The sequence below is a fragment of the Heteronotia binoei genome, chromosome 8 (assembly GCF_032191835.1).
Source record: "Heteronotia binoei isolate CCM8104 ecotype False Entrance Well chromosome 8, APGP_CSIRO_Hbin_v1, whole genome shotgun sequence".
Classification (NCBI taxonomy): domain Eukaryota; kingdom Metazoa; phylum Chordata; class Lepidosauria; order Squamata; family Gekkonidae; genus Heteronotia; species Heteronotia binoei.
In genome coordinates, this window is record NC_083230.1 from 107,897,132 (window position 1) to 107,919,109 (window position 21,978).

Here is a 21,978-nt window from a genome sequence, read left to right on the forward strand (position 1 = left end):
AAAAGTACTTCTTTCTCTACCTTCTCTATCACCTTCTAGGACAGCCATTTGGAGGTGCTGTCCATTACTCTTTCTCAAATACCCAAGAGTGCTCACAAGTTCAACGTGGTTGACAATCCTTGGGTGCAGAATGCTGCTCACAAGTTCTGCATGGTGACCAAAAAGAGATCAACAACATCTAGAGTTGCCACCATCGTGCCGGCAAAAAACAGATTTCTGAAGAAACTGAAGCTTTGAGGAAATGTGACATCACTTTCAAGTGACAAGCTAGGAATTTCCCCAATCTCTATGGTCTTTACTATAGAAACTGGGGAAGTTCCTAGAGCAGCATGGAGAATGCACTGTCCCTTCTGGGTGGAAGGTCAAGAGGTGTGATGTCACTTCCTCCCAGTCTTTACAGCCTTTATCACAGACATTGGGGAAATTCCAAGAGTATTGTCATTGATACCAATTTCCCGCTATTTTTTATTCCACTCCTCAAATTATGAAAGACTGGGGTCTGAGAGCAGGGGCAGAAGACTGTCCATTGCTACCAGGCAAATGGTATGCCTCAAAACATCTCCTCTTGCTGCCTCCAACAACTGGAAGGGAAATACCTGTTAGGCTTCACTGCAAGGTCGGCGTGCCGGTTTCAACTTTGAATGGTCCCAAGTTGTATCGTCTCATGCTTATGATTAATCTGGCTATGCTACCAATGTATTTAGCAGCAACATAAAATGCGATATTTTGACAGCATGATAACCAGAACAACCATTCGTACAGAGTAAGGAAAATGGCAGGGCGCTATCCATTCAACATCCTCTTAGAGCATCGGGAATTTGTCTTGTCAGCCTGCGATTTAAGGCTCCGATTTCACCTGCCTCCGAAGCGTATACGCCTCTGGTTAGAGAAAGTGGCAGACGCTTATATCAAGCTCCAGATATGCCATTTGAAGGTGAGTGACTCGACAGATATAGCTATAGTTTAGCCTGTCACTTTTGCTGAAAAAAGAGGCCGGGTGCATGCATGAAATGTGTTAAATCATCCCTGGCTGTTTTTCAAGAGGAAGGAAGAAGCTGAAGAGGTAAGTTCTGCTTAGATCGTGGAGGAATTTCCTCTGCAAGTCTGCAAGCTGAGCTGACCATCATCAACAGATATGGACATCTCTATCGGGGGAAAAAAACACCTCAGAAGGCCTATTTAATATGGCAAGAAACCCCACTCCACCTCACACACACACCATTTTATTTATCTAAATTAGGCCTTGAATTCAGCAGGAGCTCACAGGAGCACAGCTCCTGAACCTTTCTGAGGGTTTCCCTTCCTCCTCCCCACCTACCTACCTTGTCCATTGAATAGTAGGTGCAGCTGCATAACAATCCCTGGATTAGGAGAGTGGGCAGCCAGCCAGCCACCAGGGGTTTTGCCATGTCCCCAGCAGCCCTCATTAACCACTGGAGGAGCCCACAACATCCTTTCACCACTTCTTATGTGATTTTGGGTGGCGGGTGGCTTGCTGGCCTTTTGACTGTGGGGGGGTGGCGGCCAAGGAGAGCCCCAGGTGAACGAGGCCTGCCTTGCTCGACCGTGGCTCTCCTTTCTTGCATAATGAGTTATGCTAATGAGCTCCACCACCTGTTTTTCTTCACAACAACCCCTGATCTAAAATATTTATTTACTGCCTTTCTTCCTTATGGATTTCAATGCAACTTACACTATCAATAAAATACATAAAACAGATCATGTGAAAAATAACACTAACATTTAAAATCACAATTTAGAGCTGTTTAACTCAAATAGCCAGTTTGGCGTAGCGCAGTGTTTCCCATTAGCAGAGTCGCGACCCGGTACCGGGCCACGGAAACCTCCATACCGGGTCACAAGAAAAGCCAAAGCTAGCCTCGCCCCCAGCAAAGCCTGAGCTCTGCTCTGCTTCCTTCCTTCCCCTGTCTCTCTGTTGTGCAGAGAAAACCTAGGTTTGAAGACTGACACAGGCTGCAAAGCCTGAGCTCCGTTTGGCTTTCTTCCTTCCCCTGTCTCTCTGTTGTGCAGAGAAAAGCTAGGCTTGAAGACTTACACAAGCAAGCTTGGTTGTAGCTTGAGGCAGGGTTCCAGTAGTAGCAGCTGAAGGAAGGACCTATTAAATGTGTCAGCATATTTTGAGGTAGAGGAGCTGCTAGGGCCCAGTGTGGGTGGTACACAGTGCTGGCATTTCTAATGGCAACAGCACTCCCAACTGCATAAATTGGCCGGTGCTGTTGAGGAAGGGGTGTGTAGGTGGTGCAGGCAATTGAACATGGGCATTAGGAGTGCTTGCAAGCTGGAGAAGAACACACAAACAGATAGGTGCATGCAGGTGTGGGGGTGGAAAGAGAGGGCCCTGGGAATGTATGAAAAAGTTGCAGATCACCAACTTTCCACCCCCATTTTGGCTCAGCATGAGTTTCAGAGAGATTTTTCTGAAAATGAAGTTACTTCAGAAGAAGAGGCAGGTTTGTGGGAGTGCCATGGAAGTGACCTCACAGGAAGAGGTGGAGTTTAGGTTCAGTGTGCCCCAGAAGTGACATTACTTGGCCCATGACCTGGAAGTGACACCACAGGAAATGACATTATTCTTGTCTCTGAGCTCCACCCCCAAAGTCTCCAGGCTCCACCCCCGAATTTTAGTGGGTCACGAAGGAGAAGTATAAAAATAACCGGGCCACAAGAAAGAAAAGTTTGGGAAACCTTCGCATAGCGGTTAAGTGTGGGGACTCTTATCTGGGAGAACTGGGTTTGATTCCCCACTCCTCCATTTTCAGTTGCTGGAATGGCCTTGGGTTAGCCATAGCTCTCACAGGAGTTGTCATTGAAAGGGCAGCTGCTGTGAGAGCCCTCTCAGCCCCACCCACATCACATGGTGTCTGTTGTGGGGGGAGAAGATATACGAGATTGTAAGCCACTCTGAGTCTCTGATTCAGAGAGAAGGGTGGGGTATAAATCTGCAGTCTTCTTCTTAATTAAAACTGTCTTCAGCTGCCTCCATAAAGATCGGGAGTGAAAAACATACTTTTGGTGCTTCAATATTTCACTTCGGATGTAGGTTAATAATGAAACATAAGAGAAACAAAACTAAACAGTCCTGTGGCACCGTAAAGACTAAGGACAATTTATCCCAGCCTGAGCGTTTGTTAGTCGGGGCTCCCTTCATCAAATGCATGGAGTCAACATCCATAGAATATGTATTTATGCTCAGAGTTACAAATGACAGAAAGATGGGAGAAGAGAGACATTGCATAATAGGATTGCCAGCTTGGGGCTGGAAAATACCTGTACGTTTTGCGGGTGGAGCCTGGGGAGGGCGAGGTTTGTGAAGGGGAGGAACCTCAGCAGGACGGGGCTTCTTTGTAGCAGGAACTCTTCTGCATATTAGGCCACACACCCCTGATTTAACCAATCCTCCAAGAGCTTACAGGGCCTACTGTAAGCTCCTGGAGGATTGGTTATATCAGGGGTGTGTGGCCTAATATGCAAAGGAGTTCCTGCTACAGAAAAAGCCCTGCCGCAGGATATAATGCCATTAAGTCCACCCTCAAAAGCAGCCATTTTCTCCAGATAAACTTGGCCATCTGGTCTTGGTCATCTGGAGATCACTCGTAATTGCTGGAGATCTCTGGATGCCGCCTGGAGGTTGGCAACCCCTTTGCAAAGAGAGACTGGTTAGAATTGATAACCAACAAGAGAGAATTCAATCCATTCAGACTGATTGAGGAAGAGGACTCCCATCTGCAGAGAGATGGACAGAGCAGTGTAAACAGACAGTCAGATCTAATCAAGGAAGATGCCGAACATGACATGATAAGCGGAACTAATTCTGCTTATTATTAATTAGTTCAGTTAGCGGGTCATACTGCATCTTCCTTGATTAGATCTGATTCCGTGTTTATCCTGATTCATGAAAGCTCATACTGAAATAAATCCTGTTAGTGCCACTGGACTCTCATTCCACCAGCTAACATGACTGTTCTTCTTGATTTCCAGAATGATTTTTAAAAAAATAAATATGGGCCAATTCATCATTCTTTTTCTGGGGTGGGGTGGGGGGGAGGGAATCTTTTCATTGAACATGTAGGCTGCTCCACAATTCTTGTTTATCACCAGTATGGCAACCTAGGCTTCTAACCGTTCCAGCCCTGGCTAGTACTCGAATGGGAGACCAGGGCTTTTTCGTAGCAGAAACCCCGATGTAGCCAATCCTCCTGGAGTTTACAGAGCTCTTAGTACAGGGCCTACTGTAAACTCTTGGAGGGCTGGCTATATCAGGGGTATGTGGCCTAATATGCAAATGAGTTCCTGCTACAAGAAAAGCCCTGGAGACCACCAAGGAAGTCCAAGGTTGTTATGCAGAGGCAGGCAATGGCAAACCACTGCTGACTGGCTCTTTTGAAAACTCTAAGGGGTTGCCACAAATTGGCTGCGACTAGACAACCCTTTCCCTTTCCACCATTCTGCTACTGTTCCTTTTTTCCTGCTCACATGGGGGCTGCTGTGCTCATATCAGAGGAGAGATTGGACTCATTCGCCACCAGCGACACCTGCGAGTTTGTTCATGCCACTTCTCGACACATTGGGAGGTTCTGTTTGCAGGGAACATTTGTGATGAAGTACCACATGTCGTGTGCTTTCTGCCACATCTGTAATTATCACTAGAAAGGTACAGTAATCCAAAAGATTTGTTTTGAGCACAGAAAAGGATGAGGGGGAAGCCTTGTGGTCGTTTTCAGTGGTCTGCGCTTTCCAAGATAACCCTCTTGATCTCGACTATTTGCCTTTCTGTCATTTTTACTTGTTCTTCGATTAGGTGGCACGTGAGGCGAGGTCATGATTCAGTGGTTGTACAGATGTTGCATGTGCCCAGGGTTATTTCATAGAAAAAGAGGTGCCGGAGCTCATTAGCACAACTCACTTGCACAACTTATTTGCATATGCCACAAACCCCTGACATCACAGGAAGGTGGACCAAATCATATCAGCTCAGCCTCTACCTTGAAATGCTTCTTGAATGGTAACTGTCAGAATAAAATCTTACTCCCATCTAGGGTTGCCGATCCCCAGGTGGGCAAACAGGAAACCACAGTGTAACGACTGGTAAGGCAAAAATAGGAAAACAGGGTGTAATTTACAAAGCAAGAATAAATGCAACCACTTTCAGTTCATTGGAACATCACAAACACAACTTTCAACCAAAATACATTGGCTCTTCACTGAGCTCAACATACATAGTCGTTCCAGATCAATATGCAGTGCTATACAGGTACAATATCTTACTGTCTAAAAATGTCCTGTTTCTTGGTAGACGCAAGTGTACCGTTTATTCAAGTGTAGTGAGGGTAGCAGTCCTCAATCCCACAGGTATGGCGACACAGAGCCAAGGTTCCTTCCGTGTTTCATACGCCACTTCCACCGGCCACCTGTATTTTTTCCAGAACCCGTGCTTAGGCAACAGCTCTCACATAGCTTACATGTCTCATCTGCATGCTTGATGAGACATGTAAGCTATGTGAGAGCTATGTGAGGAACCTTGGCCCCATGTCGCCGTACCTGTGGGATTGAGGACTGCTACCCTCACTGCACTTGAATAAACGGTACACTTGCGTCTACCAAGAAACCGGACATTTTTAGACAGTAAGATATTGTACCTGTATAGCACTGCATATTGATCTGGAATGACTATGTATGTCAATTAGAGCCCACATCTCTTCACCACCTCACCACACTGGGTCTCAACTGGAGAGCCAAACTGGAGATCAATTGTAATACTGGGAGACCTCCAGGCACCACCTGGAGGCTGGCACCCCAACTGATACTTCCTGTGGTTTCTGGGAAGAACCATTAAGCCAGTTTAAACCTGCAATGTGGGTATGTCCAGAGTGTGAAAACATTAACCTGCTGTTGAGTTTCCTGAAAAGTAACCTTTTCAAACAGTACTCCCACCCTATCCTCCAACAAAGCTGGTAATTGCATTTGCCTCCGGTGTCTCAAAGGAAGAGAGATGCTGCCAAGTGTTTGGGGGGGGATGTGTGGGAATAATTACTCAGTATGCCTGAAATTTTGGCAAAATTTCCAAAAAGGACAAAAAGCTCTTGCCAGCGCTCTCTAACAAAATGACTTAAAAAAAACAAAACAAAAAAAAGCCCCCAAAGCAAAACAAAACAGGGTTTTAGGGAGGAAAGTGATTTTTACTAATGCATGTACGTATTTATTATGCAGGTAGTATTGCCAACCATGTTTTCACAGTTTTAAGGGACTTGCATATTAACTCGAGCTGATAACCTTCAAGAAATAAGCCAAGGTATTTCTGTTTAGTCCTCACACTCTTGCCAGCAGTGGACGCCCGCTTCACAGTATCTTGCAGGGGGGGTGGGGGGGGGAAGCAACTAGAGGTCCTGTCCTGCTGTTTTCAAAAACAGGCAGAGCTTTTTCTGTAGTCCCTTTGAAGAGATCTTCAAAAACACATCATGTCCATTACCTCAACACCATTAACGAGAACTCTCATCAGTCAGCCGCTGAGGCATGAGCACCCTGGTGTTATAGACAGGAGGGACAAGTGGTTTTTCTAAGGCTGTGACTCCCCAACCCTGAGGTGGCAACCCGAGCGACTGCTTGTTTCCATCTTCTCGCTGTGGTGAATGTGACTCAGTGTACGACTGCAACAATTAAAAAAAAAAGCAACTGCTCTGCTGGGGATTATTAGGGAGGAAGGGGACTGAAAACAAATCAGCCAGTATCATAATGCCCTTCTTTAAAACTATGGTGCGGCCTCATTTGGAATATTGTGTACAGTTTTGCTCACCGCACCTCAAGAAAGATGTAGCATTGCAAAAAATGAGGAAAAGGGTCACTGAAATTATTAACAGGATGGAACACCTAGGGGTGGAATTCTAGCAGGAGCTCCATTCATATTAGGCCACACACCACTGATGTAGCCAATGCTCCTGGAGCTTACAAAAAAGAACCTTGTAAACTCTTGGAGGATTGGCTACATCAGAGGTGTATGGCCTAATATGCAAAGGAGCTCCTGCTGGAATTCCACCCCTGGGAACACCTTTCCTATGAAGAAAGGTTAGGGCTCCTTAGCTTGGAGAAACAATAACTGAGGGGGGTGACATGATAAGAACATAAGAGAAGCCATGTTGGATCAGGCCAACGGCCCATCAAGTCCAACACTCTGTGTCACACAGTGGCAAAAAAATTTATATACACACATACACTGTGGCTAATAGCCACTGATGGACCTGTGCTCCATATTTTTATCTAAACCCTTCTTGAAGGTGGCTATACTTGTGGCCACCACCACCTCCTGTGGCAGTGAATTCCACATGTTAATCACCCTTTGGGTGAAGAAGTACTTCCTTTTATTCGTTTTAACCAGTCTGCTCAGCAATTTCATCGAATGCCCATGAGTTCTTGTATTGTGAGAAAGGGAGAAAAGTACTTCTTTCTCTACTTTCTCCATCCCATGCATTATCTTGTAAACCTCTATCATGTCACCCCGCAGTCAACGTTTCTCCAAGCTAAAGAGTCCCAAGCGTTTCAACCTTTCTTCATAGGGAAAGTGCTCCAGCCCTTTAATCATTCTAGTTGCCCTTCTCTGCACTTTCTCCAAAGCTATAATATCCTTTTTGAGGTGCGGCGACCAGAACTGCACACAATACTCCAAATGAGACCGCACCATCGATTTATACAGGGGCATTATGATACTGGCTGATTTGTTTTCAATTCCCTTCCTAATAATTCCCAGCATGGCGTTGGCCTTTTTTATTGCAAACGCACACTGTCTTGACATTTTCAGTGAGTTATCTACCACGACCCCAAGATCTCTCTCTTGGTCAGTCTCTGCCAGTTCACACCCCATCAACTTGTATTTGTAGCTGGGATTCTTGGCCCCAATGTGCATTACTTTGCACTTGGCCACATTGAACCGCATCTGCCACGTTGACGCCCACTCACCCAGCCTCAACAGATCCCTTTGGAGTTCCTCACAATCCTCTCTGGTTCTCACCACCCTGAACAATTTAGTGTCATCCGCAAACTTGGCCACTTCACTGCTCACTCCCAACTCTAAATCATTTATGAACAAGTTAAAGAGCATGGGACCCAGTACCGAGCCCTGCGGCACCCCACTGCTTACCGTCCTCCACTGCGAAGACTGCCCATTTATACTCACTCTCTGCTTCCTATTACTCAGCCAGTTTTTGATCCACAAGAGGACCTGTCCTTTTACTCCATGACTCTCAAGCTTTCTAAGGAGCCTTTGATGAGGAACTTTATCAAAAGCTTTCTGGAAGTCAAGGTAAACAACATCTATTGGGTCTCCTTTGTCCACATGTTTGTTCACCCCCTCAAAGAAATGTAACAGGTTAGTGAGGCAAGATCTTCCCTTGCAGAACCCATGCTGAGTCTTCCTCAATAACCCGTGTTCATCAATGTGCCTACTCATTCTGTCCTTGATAATGGTTTCTACCAACTTTCCCGGTATTGATCGAGTTTTACAAAATTATGCATGGGATAGTGAAGGTAGAGAAGGATGTACTCCCCACCACCTTCTCACAAGAACTTGAAGGCACAAGAACACAAGAACTTGAAGGCATTCAAAGAAATTAATGAGTGGCAGACTTAGAACCAATAAAAGGAAGTCCTTCTTTACCCAAAGAGTAATTCATATGTGGAATTCACTGCCACAGGAGGTGGTGGCAGATACAGGCATAGACAGCTTCAAGAGGGGATTGGATAAACATATGGAGCAGAGGTCCATCAGTGGCTATTAGCCACAAGGTATAGATTGAACTTTGTCTGGGGCAGGAATGCTCTATATTCTTGGTGCTTGGGGATAGGAGTAACAGTGGGAGGGTTTCTGGAGTCCTGGCTCCAGTGGTGGACCTCCAGATGGCACCTGGATTTGGGCAACTGTGTGACATGGAGTGCTGAACTGGATAGGCCATAGGCCTGATCCAACAAGGCTTCTCTTAAATTCTTATCTTCCTGTGAACCCTTCCCCTGCCTCCTGACTAGGATTGCCAGCTCCAGGTCAGGAAATAACTGGACATCTTGGGTGGGGGTAGAGCCTCAGGAGGGCACGGTTTGGGGAGGGAGGACTTCAGTGGGGTATAATGGCATAGAGACCATTTTCCAAAGTGACCATTTTCCCCAGGTGAACTCATATCTGTCTCAGTTGTAATAGCAGTAGATCTACTGCCATCATATAGAGGAGAAAGAAGAAACAGAAGAGGAGGAGGAAGAGATTGGATTTATTCCCACCCTTCACTCAGAGTCTCAGAGCGGTTTACAATCCAAGGTAATTCATACACACAGCAGCTGTATGTGGAGTAGGCTTGCCAATCTCCAGGTCCCAGTGGGGGTTCTTCTGCTTTCCCAGGCTCCTTCGCACCCCCAGTCAGCTGACTGGTGGGGGAAAGCCCCGCCCCCACAGCCACCACGTGACTTTCCACCTCAGGAGGCTTCAGACTCCAATTGAAAGGCTTCCTCTTGGGATGGTTGCTCTGTGTTACTTTGAAGAAGATGGCAGCAACTCGTTAGTAGAGAGGCCAATCCCTCACTTCAGAGTTGCCAGAAATGGGGGGGTGGGGGGAACAGACGGTGGGAAATGTCTGCTGGGCACTTCATTATTCCCCATGTGGAGATCAATTCTCATAGGGTATAATGGAGGATTGATCTGGAGGTATCGGGGGCTCTGGGGGGGGCTGTTTTTTGAAGTAGAGGCACCAAAGTTTCTGTATAGCATCTAGTGCCTCTCCCCAACATACCCCCCAAGTTTCAAAATGATTGGAACAGGGGGTCCAATTCTATGAGCCCCAAAAGAAGGTGCCCCTATCCTTCATTAGTTCCTATGGAAGGAAGACATTTAAAAAGGCGTGCTGTCCCTTTAAATGTGATGGCCAGAACTCCCTTGGAGTTCAGCTATGCTTGCCACACCCTTGCTCCTGGCTCTTCCCCCAATGTCTCCTGGCTCCACCCCCAAAGTCCCCATTTCCTGAATATTTCCTGAATTGGACTTGGCAACCCTAAAGTGGAGGAGTGCAGAATCAAACCTGTTTCTCCCAGATTAGAGTCTGTGCTCTTAACCATTACATCAAACTGACTCCCTACTGTTCATAATCCTTCCTGTAGCCACCTGCAAGTTTTTTACTCACGGCACTGGGAGCTGTGTGTGACTTCAAACGTTCTGCTTTGGCTATCACCAACTGCACATTCTGGCAGAAGCCAAGTAACCAGGAGCACAAAAGGTAGAGTCCTTGTAAGCAAGTAGGTGAGGGAAAGACAGGCAGGCAGGTAGCAAGGGAGGTGTGCAGGTGGGGTTCAGTGGTAGTGGGCCCTACCAGAAGCCCATGGACCTGGGAGATGCCGCACCTCAGATTATGTTGATACCCACCCTGCAAATGGAGAATATGCATGGAACAAAAGAACATAAGAAGAGCCCTGCTGGATCAGACCAGTGGTTCATCTAGTCCACTGTCCTGTCCCACACGTTAGCTCATGCACTGTGGTCTGCCAGGTGGAGGACTTTTTCTGTTCTTGAAGTACAAGAATGACCACAACAGAGGATTAGGATAGAATTCTGTGGGTCACTAACCATGATGACTAGGCAACGATGTTCAACAGACAGAGCCTTGGGTATTGTATTGTTCCACACAACCTGCGGGCAAGAGTGCTCCTCATCCAATAAGCAGCACACTCCAAGTTCTGTGACAAAGGAATCTGATTTATTTGATTACTTAATTAAGAGAAAGCTTGAACAGAGAGTGAAAGACCCTCAGGAACTCATCAGCTTTCTGAGGGATACCGGAAATGCAGGCCATTTTATACCTTAACTGGCTTAATCCCGAATTATACAAACAACTGTGATTGGCTACCCAAGGGTGGCTCCATATACTTTGGAGATGCCAGTCATCATTTTGTAGCAGGAACTCCTTTGCATATTAGGCCACACACCCCTGATGTAGCCAATCCTCCAAGAGCTTACAGTTGGCCCTGTACTGAGAGCCCTATAAACTCTTGGATGATTGGCTACATCAGGGAGGTGTGACCTAATATCCAAAGGAGTTCCTGCTACAAAATGAGTCCTGGAGACACCCCTCTGGATACGTCTGCTAAACTTGTGGTTTACAAGTTCAAGAGGGCACGTTCCTTTGTCCATTCCAGGGTGCTTGTTTTGCATTTTCCTCCCCCACCTCTTAAAATAACTGGTTGCCTGGAAGTCTAAACTTCAACTTTCTGCAAACGCATCAGCTTGTTATTAGAACAATAGCTCCTTTGAGAAGTTAATTACCTTCTTCAAGGATATTGGTGGCTATCTTGTATTAGGAAGCTCCTGGAATTAAAATGAACTCTAATATAGATCCTGTATGCCTGAACAAAATGTCTCCCATATTCTGACGTGATTCTAAGTATAAAATATGATTTCTTGGTGTGCCTCTGGGTTGGTTATGATCTGCAAGTAAGTGACCTTGTCCATCATTATTGATATTTTGAGGAGAAAGCCTTTATATTCATGAACTAGTATAGTAGACATAAGAAGAGCCCTGCTGGATCAGACCAATAGTCCATCTAGTCCAGCATTCTGTTTCACACAGTGGCCTACCAGTTTCTCTCAAAGGCAGATAACAGGGCATAAAGGCTGAGCCTTCTTCTGATGTTGTTTCCTGGCTCTGGGATCCAGAAGTTTAGTGCCTCTGAACATGGAGGTTCCCCTCAGTCACCACGGCTAGTAGCCACTGATAGACTTATCCTCCATTGATAGACGATGGGCTTTTTTTTGAGCAGGAATGCACAGGAACGCAGTTCTGGCTGGGTTAGTGTCAGAGGCTGTGGCCTAATATGCAAATTAATTCCTCTTGGGCTTTTTCTACAAAAAAGCCCTATGTGAAACAATGGTGACATCAGGGGGTGGGGCCTAATATGCAAACGAGTTCCTGCTGGGCTTTTTCTACCAAAAAAGCCCTGGATAGACTTATCCATTGATAGACTATCCTCTATTGATAGACTTATTCTCCATGAATTTCTCTAATCCCTTCTGAAAGCTGTTCATTCCTGTGACTCTCTGCTTTCTCCTGGCCAATAGCTGGCTGTTTGTACTTTTCTTTTTGAATTATCTGTAAACCTGATGCAAAACTTTAGGGAGGAGAAGGGGTAGAATTCTAGCAGGAGCTCCTTTGCATATTTGGCCACACACCCCTGATGTAGCCAGTCTTCCTAGAGCTTACAAAAAAAGAGCCTTGGAGGACTGGCTACATCAGGGGTGTGTGGCCTAATATGCAAAGGAGCTCCTGCTAGAATTCTACCTCTGGGGAGGAGCATTTGGCATAAGGAGCAATGGCACCGGTTGTGGATGGGGAAATGCAGAAATCCACCCTTTATCTTCTACACTTCCCCCAAATCTGCTGCAATCAGTATCTCTCAAGATCATACAAAAGCAGGTGTAAGGAAACTTACAGCAGAGCCGTGAGAAACCCAGAAGGTTGGTAGGTGCACAACAGTGTCATGCAGAAGCCAAATAAAAACTCCTTTCCAGTTACATAAATGCAGGGCTTTTTTTGTAGCAGGAACTCCTTTGCATATTAGGCCACACACACCTGATGTAGCCAATCCTCCAAGTGCTTACATGCCTCTTCTTACAGGGGCTACTGTAAGCTCTTGGAGGATTGGCTACATCGGGGGTGTTGCCTAATATGCAAAGGAGGTCCTGCTACAAAAAAGGAAAGGAAAGGTCCCCTGTGCAAGCACCAGTCGTTTCCGATTCTGGGGTGACGTTGCATCACGACGTTTTCACGGCAGACTTTTTTGCAGGGTGGTTTGCCATTGCCTTCCCCAGTCATCTACACTCCCCCCCCCCCCCCGCAGCAAGCTGGGTACTCAATTTACCGACCTCGGAAGGATGGAAGGCTGAGCCAACCTGGAGCCAGTTACCTGAATCCAGCTTCTGCAGGAATCGAACTCAGGTCATGAGCAGAGTTCAGAGCGCAGTACTTCAGCTTTACCACTCTGCGCCATGGGGCCCCTACTACAAAAAAAAGCCCCGCATAAATGAACCGTTAAAAACAACATTACATTGCAAACTTTAAAAAAACTCCAGAATATTTAATTGCTGAGTCAAGGGTCTTATAAAGATTTCCCTTAATACTAGTCGAGTTCTACAAAGATACCTATACTATTTTTCCACAACACTCTTTTATCGATCCTCATCCATTTTATCTTCCATCTGTTCTCATAGGGTAATATTTCCATGAAAATAAATTTAGGCCGCTGCTTGAATCCCTGGTCGAGATCTGAACGAACCATTTTGTTCTTTGTTCTTTATACATTCATTTGGGCTTTGAAAATAAAATTCCTAATGTGCAGATACCAACGGGGGAAAAGTTGGAGGTGTTTGTATTGTTTTTCATGTCACAAGGAGGTATACATATTTATCCGGTAAAAAAAATAAAAATAAATCAATGACTCTGACTAAGCTGTCCTGACCTCATACATTGAAATCATACACACTTCTGGCTGTGGCAAAAATCTTTATGGGAGAAGAAATAAGTGATTGGAGGGATGTTAAATCTTGCTTATATTTATCCCAGAGGCTTTCCCCCTCCTATTGCCTTAAGAATGATATGGTTTTTAATCCTTGTATTATCCTCTTCTCCCCAGAGAGAGAGAGAGAGAGAGAGAGAGAGAGAGAGATTTCTTGTTTTGGCATTAACACCCTTGCTTGCTACTGTCACATTTTTCCTGTTCTTCCATTAGCACCATTTCTTTCTCACCACTGACACAATGCTGTGAAAATCACAGCCTGATCATTTGTAATGATCCTGGGCACCACGACCAAATCCCCAGCCGCATCACTCCAACTGAAACAGGGGTCTCACGAGATCCCCAAACAAAATGATTAGTGGAGACTGGATCGAATCTCATGTCTCTTGGACAATCTTTAAAGGTAAAGGCAATCCCTTGTGCAAGCACCAGTCATTTCCGACTCTGGGGTGACATCACATCATGACGTTTTCACAGCAAACTTTTTACGGGGTGGTTTGCCATTGCCTTCCCTGGTCATCTATACTTTCCCCCTAGCAAGTTGGGTACTCATTTTACCGACCTCGGAAGGATGGAAGGCTGAGTTAACCTCAAGCTGGTACCTGAAGCCAGCTTCCACCAGGATTGAACTCAGGTCATGAGCAGAGTTTAGGACCGCAGTACTGCAGTTTACCAATCTGTGCTACAGGGCTGGACGATCTTTACTGCAATGTTAAAAAGAGAAATAAGAACTTTGGCCAAAAAAAATTTAATAACGTGGCTCATCTAAGTAGGTGGTGTTTTATCTTTAAGTATTAACAGGGTTTTGCCTGCTAGTGAACAATGCATGTCATTAGAAAATTGTATTGCTTGATTTTAAAGGCCAATATGTATAATTCACAGCCTTATGCACAGTGGAAAGGAGGAGGAGGGATGGATGGATCTATACCTAGGGTTGCCTGGTCTGACTCAAGAAATATCTGGGAACTTTGGGGGTGGAGCCAGGAGCAAGGGTGTGACAAGCACAATTGAACTCCAAAGGGAGTTCTGGCCATCACATTTAAAGGGACTGTGTGCCTTCCCTCCATTTAGAAATAATGGATAGGAGCACCTTCTTTTGGGGCTCATAGAATTGGACCCCTGGCCCAATCATTTTGAAACTTGGGGGGGGGGGGGTTGAGGAGAGGAACTGGATGCTATGCTGAAAATTTGGTGCCTCTACCTCAAAATAGCCCCCTCAGAGCCCCAGATACCCACGGATTAATTCTCCATTATACCCTATGGGAATCGGTCTCCATAGGGTATAATAGAGTGCCCAGCAGACATTTCCCCTCCCCCTGCTTTCTGATAACCCTTTAGTGGGGGGAGGGCCTTCAAACCAGGGGATGCCCTGCCCCCAACTGGGGATTGGCAATCCTATTTTATACCCCACCCTTGACTTGGAGTCTCAGAGCGGTTTACCGTCTCCTCGTCCTCTCCCACAATAGACACCCTGTTAGGTAGGTGGGGCTAAGAGAGCTCTTTCAAGAACTGCTCTTGAGAGCACAGCTCTGAGAGAACTGGAACTGACCCAAGGTCACCCAGCATCTGCAAATGGAGGAGGACCTTTGGAGGACCAAACCCGGTTCTCCCAGATTAGAGTCTTTGCTCCTAACCACTACACCAAACAGGCTCTCAGGTGGGAAGGAGAAAGCGGGCCTTACTCCCTCCCCACCCCCCTTAAGGCAGCACTTTGCCCCATCTCTAATGCCAGTGGGTATTTGTGTATGTATGTGATTCAACTTCAAATGTTGCAAAACCCTATGCATTTTAAGACTCTACGGCCCAGATTTAATCTTGGAGATCAACTGTGTATTGAGCAAGATTCAAATCTGGTAGCACGAGAGAGACCAACAAGATTTTTGGGGTAGAAGCTTCCAAGAGTCAAAGCTCACTTCATTGGCTAAATGGGAGTGTTGACTTTTGAAAGCTTATATCCTGGAAATCTTGTTGGTCTTTAAGGTGCTACTGGACTCAGATATTACTCTTCTACTCAGGGCTTTTTCTCTATCAGGAACTCCTTTGCATATTAAGCCACACACCCCTGATGTAGCCAATCCTGGACCATATATTAGGCCCTGTACTAAGAGCCCTGTAAGAAGAAGAAGAAGACCACAGATGTATACCCCGCCCTTCTCTCTGAATCAGTCTCAAAGTGGTTTACAATCTCCTTTATCTCCTTCCCGCACAACAGACATTTTGTGGGGTGGGTGGAGCTGAGAGAGCTCTCCCAGAAGCTTCCCTTTCAAGGACAACTCCTATGACAGCTATGGCTGATCCAAAGCCATTTCAGCAGGTGCAAGTTAAGGAGCGGAGAATCAAAAATGGTTCTCTCAGATAAGAATCTGTGCACTTAACCACTGCACCAAACTCTCTCTTGTAAGCTCTTGGAGGATTGGCTACATCAGAGGGGTGTGGCCTAATACGCAAAGGAGTTCCTGCTACAAAAAAGCCCCACTTCTACTGCAGACCAACACAGCAACCCTCTGAAATTCCATGTATTGAATGTCTTTGCACTGGATATGCTAAATTTGGATCAAGTTGCATCTTTGCATGAGTACCCACTGGCACTGCAAGTGAGGCAGATGCGGTAGGTGGGTGGGATGTATTGGGATATTTGGTTAATATAACAGAGTTTGCCCACTCACAGAAGTGTGATGCTGAGTGCAGTAAATAAATCTCCCAAGAAAGGTAAACTTACATTTATTCAAGAAGATCCAGTTTACATTCAGGTTGCAGTCGAAGGAGAGAGAGAGAAGCCTAATCTAAAAAGTACTTTTCCCGTCACAAATGGCCAGCTAATCTAGCATCATGCGTATGGGAATATGAGGGCATTGTTTCTACAGGAGAGATCATGGACATGTGTATCCATGGAAGGCCATGTGAAGGAAGAGAGAGGACAAAGTGAGAGAGGAAGGGTCAAAGGGCAGCTCCCAGGTTAAGATGAAGAGAGGCATTCCATTCAAGGAGTTAACAGCTATACACATTTAGAGGTATTTGTGAATTTCCTGCATTGTGCAAAGGATTGGACTGGACGACCCTGGAGGTCCCTTCCAACTCTATGATTCTATGATGTAGCCCCCCCCCCCTCCCCGATGTCCAGGCATGTTAAGTTGCTCACACCAACAATTATGGTGGGCTTCCCTCTTACACAATCCCTGCATATTACCTTTGATTGTCTGTGTTAAAACTATGACTCAAACAGTCCGATGGATCTTTGGATCAAATAAAACTGCAAGAGCTTTTTGTATGAAAACAAAATCATGTTTATTACTACAGGGAGGGAGAGCTGCGACAGAAAACAACAACCTCTAAGACCTATATCCTAACAGGTTGAGAGACACATGCTTAATGGAGGATACTTCCCCTTTCTTCTTGACCTGGACAAAGGAAGTCACTTGACTAACTGGCCAATTAACACAGATAAACAGTCTCTCCCGCACTTTCTTTCTACTCGCAGTCAAGTTCTTCTTCCTGGTCAGGCAGACAATGGGGAAGCAGGTCAACGGTATTAACTCTATAATGACTGGAACTTAGAACACTGCAAATTCCAACAGTCCGAACCGGATCCTTTTATTCTTTCCACCACAGTTGGAATCATAATCAAAACCATAATTTTTAATTTCCTATCCGAGTACAAAGAAACATCAAATTGCCCTTGTAACTTGCTGCGTCCCCCAAATCAAGTACTCCTTCCTTCTTCTTTGAACCCAGTACAGATGTTGCATCTGTCTTCGCCCTTAATCACAGCAAACCATAGCTCCAGCTTGGAATAAATTATGGATACCCTTGAAGTACATCTGAGGATCACTCATCAGGGTGAAGCTGGGAACAACAGAACACTCCTAATTCAAACAAAATGTGAACAGACAGCTGAATCGCAGACGCCATTCAGCCTTTTAAGACCATGGAGGTTTTAGAGTACTTTATTTTTGCAGTTTTCAGTTAAGCATTTGGTTGAGACTGTGTTGTTTTCCTTTGAACTTGGTACTCAAAGTCTGGGAGATGTCGATGGCTGCGGATCAATAGGAAAGGAAATGCTTTTACGTGCCACATCCAGAAACCAAAACCAAGCGTCTCTTAACACTGAACATAGTTGTGGTTGACAGTGCGTAGGGTTCACTAGGATGGTCCATGCGTAATTTTTTGCTAACTTCCTCCTCAAATCAATGTATCGGGATTGTGAGTGTTTTTAAGGGTGTTATAGGCAAGTAAGCGGGGGTCATTTTGTAGAAAAAGCTCATTAGCACAATGCATTTGTATAAGCAGGCCTTGAATTTAGCAGGAGCTCACAGAAGCACAGCTCCTGAACCTTTCTGACGGCTCCTCCTCTTCCTCCCCACCTACCTTGTCCTTTGAATAGTAGGTGCAGCTGCATAACAACCCCTAGATTGGGAGAGCGGGCAGCCAGCCAGCCATCATAGGCTTTTCGGTCCCCAGGTCCCAGCGGTGGCTCTCCCGCTTTCCCAGGCTCCTTCCTGCCTCCAGTCAGCTGGCTGGCAGGGGGAAGCCCCGTCCCTACAGCCACCATGTGACTTTCCCCCTCCGGAGGCTTCAGTCTCTACTTAAGAAAGCCTTGCTCTTTGGATGGTGTGTCTGCTTCTTTAAGGCTGAAGGGAGCGGGGGAGGGGGGGAGGAAGCAGAACAACATAGCTGTGAAAGAAGCCCAGACCCTCCGTTTGTTGCACAATCCTTGCAGAGGTCGTTTGTATAGTGTGAAGGTAAACTGGAACCTTTGGTTGCCCTGTTACTGTGAAAAACTTGAAAGTTCAACAAATCGTGAGTAGATGTGCCAATCCCCAGGTAGGGGCAAGGGAGCCCCGGTTCGGAGGCCCTCTGGAGCTTCAGGGTCATCAGAAATGGGAGGGGGGAGGAAAATGTCTGCTAGACCATAGGGTATAATGGAGAATTAATCCTGGGGTATCAGGGGCTCTGAAGGGGCAGGTTTTTGAGGGTAGAGGTACCAAATTTTCAGCGTAGCATCTGATGAGTCTCCTCAAAAGGCTCTCCAAGTTTCAAAAAGATTGGACCAGGGGGTCCAATTTTATGAGCCCCAAAAGAAGATGCCCCTATCCTTCATTATTTCTAATGTAGGGAAGGCATTAAAAAGGTATGTGGTCCCCTTAAATGTGATGGCCAGAACTTCCTTTGGAGTTCTGTTGTGCTTGTCACAACTTTGCTTATGGCTCCACCCCCAAAGTCTCCTGACTCCACCCCCAAAGTCCCCAGATATTTTTTGAATTGGATTTGGCAATCCTAAGCCACCAGGGGCTTTACCACATCCCCAGCAGCCCTCATTAACCCCTGGAGAAGCCCGCAACACCCTTTTCTCCACTTCTTATGTGATCTGGGGTGGCAAGTGGCTTGCTAGCCTTTTGACTGGGGGGGGGGGGGAGGGGTGACCAAGGAGAGCCCCAGGTGAGTGAGTCCTGCTTGGGCTGGCTAGACCTCTAGCCAGCCCAAGCAGGCCTTGCTTACCCGGGGCTCTTGTTTCTTGCGACAAGTTGCTGTTGGCTGCTGGTTGGGGGTGGTGGTGGCATATGCTAATGAGCTCTACCACCCCGTTTTTCTACAAAACAACCCCTGTGTATAAGCCACACACCCCTGACATCACCAGAAGATATCAGCTCAGCATCTACTTTAAAATTATTTTTCCACAGTGGCATAACGAAGTTTCCATCTGTCTGCTTTTTATGTTTTGATTATTTTCCCCATTTTTTGTGGAGAAAAATATTAGAAAGTTTCTCAGATCTTAAGAGTTCAGCAAAATTCTCATGGGGGAAGTTGAACAATGGAGTCCAGATGAAAGTATCTGGGAGAGGGGATAAGAAAGAGCACAAATAAATTTAGAGGATCTGGAGGTCCGCTCCTGTGAGCTCCTGCCCAAAATGAGGCCTGCACGTAACTACCTTCATGCCACAACTGACTGATGAGGACTCCAGCAAGGGGCTTTCAAGGCAATTGAGAAGCACTGTTGCCTTCCTCTGTGGAGTTTTCCTTGATAGTTTCCCCATCCAAGTATCAACCCTGAGTAGTTTCTGAGATCTCACATCATTGGGCTATATTATTCTGCCTTCTCTCCCTAAGGGTATTATTGTTGGGTATTGTAACTCTGCATGCAAGATCTGGGGAGGGAAAGGATTAAGAGAATTTTCCCACTAAATTGACAGTTGGCCTCAACCTCTCATTGGTTAGATGCGGACAGGGCTTTTTTTGAGCAGGAACACACAGGAACGCAGTTCCGGTTGCCGCTGGCTTGGCGGCAGGGGGTGTGGCCTAATATGGAAGAGTTCCTGCTGGTTTTTTTCCTACAAAAAAAAGCCCTGTGTGAAACAATGGTGATACCAGGGGTGTGACCTAATATGCAAATGGGCTCCTGCTGGGCTTTTTCTACAAAAAAAAAAAAGCCCTGGATGCTGAGCTTCTTTGGCCTTTGTCTTCTGTTTTCATCTTATAAAGGGCCTCTCTTCTTCTCTTACCAGGGCTTGGAGCTGTAGCAAGTTAACCTCTTTGAAGAAGAAGAAGATATTGGATTTATATCCCGCCCTCCACTCCGAAGAGTCTCAGAGCAGCTCACAATCTCCTTTACCTTCCTCCCCCACAACAGGACACCCTGTGAGGTGGGTGGGGCTGGAGAGGGCTCTCACAGCAGCTGCCCTTTCAAGGACAACCTCTGCCAGAGCTATGGCTGACCCAAGGCCATTCCAGCAGCTGCAAGTGGAGAAGTGGGGAATCAACCCGGTTCTCCCAGATAAGAGTCCGCACACTTAACCACTACTCCAAACTGGCTCTCCATAAGTTAAGTGTACCTACAGTATATGAATATGTCACATAAGATATGCTTCCGTTTTTGTAAGTAAAACAGGCAGAGGGAGGGCAGGAAGGGTTGCATCGGTGCGTAGTTCTCGGACCTTTTCTTACATGCCTGGGAAATGCTAATCACCACTTTGGAGTGGTGGTTATCCACAGTATTCCAATGTATTTCTCTTTTAGGATAGTGTATCAGAATAATGCTTTTGTATTGACATACCCAAACAAGGGATATTGGCTGTTTATCTCATTACATATACTGAACCCATCTTCCACTATATTTTAATGTATTTTTTTCTACTGGCAAACTAGAATGATGTATATATTTATGTTACATGTTAAAAAGTAAATTAGTTGGACAGGAAAAACGTCTGGGAAAGAAATGCCCTCATTTTGAGCCAGGCTTATTAGCAATAGAATAATGAACAGGCGTTCTCACATTCTGACATGTTATTGTTTTATTGGTTTTCCATTAGGGCTGCCAAGCCCCTGGTCCAGGCAGGGGTTCCCCCGCTCAGGAGGTTCCCAACCCTCCGGCTCACATTGCACCAGCGGGGGGGAAAGTGCCCCTATGTTGCCGGTGTGATGACATCACCTGGAAGTAACGTCGTGGCAATGGCGTGTGGTGGCCACTCTAGGTGTTTCCGGGAAAATATGGTTTTTCCCGACCGCTCTAGCAATTTGGGAGGGAAAACTCTATGGTACAGTAGGTACCATAGAGTTCCCCCCCCCCAAATGACTAGAGTGTCCGGGAAAACCATAGAGTTTTCTTGGGAAATGCCTAGAGAGGCTGCACGTGGCATCGCTGGCATGATGATGTCACTTCCAGGTGAGGTCACTGCATTGCGCGCACGCTTTGCATGTGCGCAAAAGTCCCCCACTTCAGAACGAAGGGGACTTGGCAACCCTATTTCCCATGCTAATGCAATACAGATCAAAGATTTTCTGAATTTCTTAAGTTTACACTTCTGCTATTGAATTTTAACTTTGTACCACTTTGCATTCTAAACCCCACAAGCTATATGTAGCTCTGCTTACTGTACCTCATTCCTCGTCTGAAGAAGTGTGCATGCACATGAAAGCTTGCATTCTGATTAAAAGTTTGTTGTTCTTAATGGTGATACTTGACTCCTGCTTTGTTTCACTTTGGAGTCAGTCAGCAATTTTCTCCAGGCCAGTTTGGTCAGGAATTCTGGAGGTCCCTTCCAACTCTGATTCTAAACTTCTTTTTCTTGGCACCACTGGAATCAGATCATCTTTGTAATTTTGTTTGAACAGCATTTTCCCCTTAATCGGGAAACATGGAGGATTGGGGATACTGCGGTAAGCTTCTCTGCTTTCAAGGCAAATTGATTTTTTATACATTTACATTTAACCTGCTAATTATAGCCAAGTAGAATTGCACTCATTTAGGATTCAGTACTGTCTTTGCTTGGAGGGTGGGGTGTTCTGCATAAAGTTTGCTTAGAGCAAACTCACGTCTACAGTAACTCACGTCTACAGCCCTGAATATCTTATAAATATAATAAATATTATTGGTAGCATGTTTGTAAAATCCATTTCCCAGGGCTTTTTGTAGCAGGAACTCATTTGCATATT

At 45.8% G+C, this 21,978-nt stretch overlaps 1 protein-coding gene across 1 annotated transcript in view; it reads left to right on the top strand.

The window, feature by feature from the left end:
* The first annotated feature begins 772 nt into the window (after positions 1 to 772).
* LOC132575758 (1-phosphatidylinositol 4,5-bisphosphate phosphodiesterase zeta-1-like) overlaps positions 773 to 21,978 on the top strand; it is a 181,763-nt gene continuing 160,557 nt past the window's right edge. The window contains exons 1-3 of the mRNA XM_060244448.1: positions 773 to 934; positions 1,043 to 1,063; positions 5,315 to 5,370. Coding sequence (XP_060100431.1) covers positions 773 to 934; positions 1,043 to 1,063; positions 5,315 to 5,370 — 239 coding nt within the window. The remainder of the gene's footprint in view (positions 935 to 1,042; positions 1,064 to 5,314; positions 5,371 to 21,978) is intronic.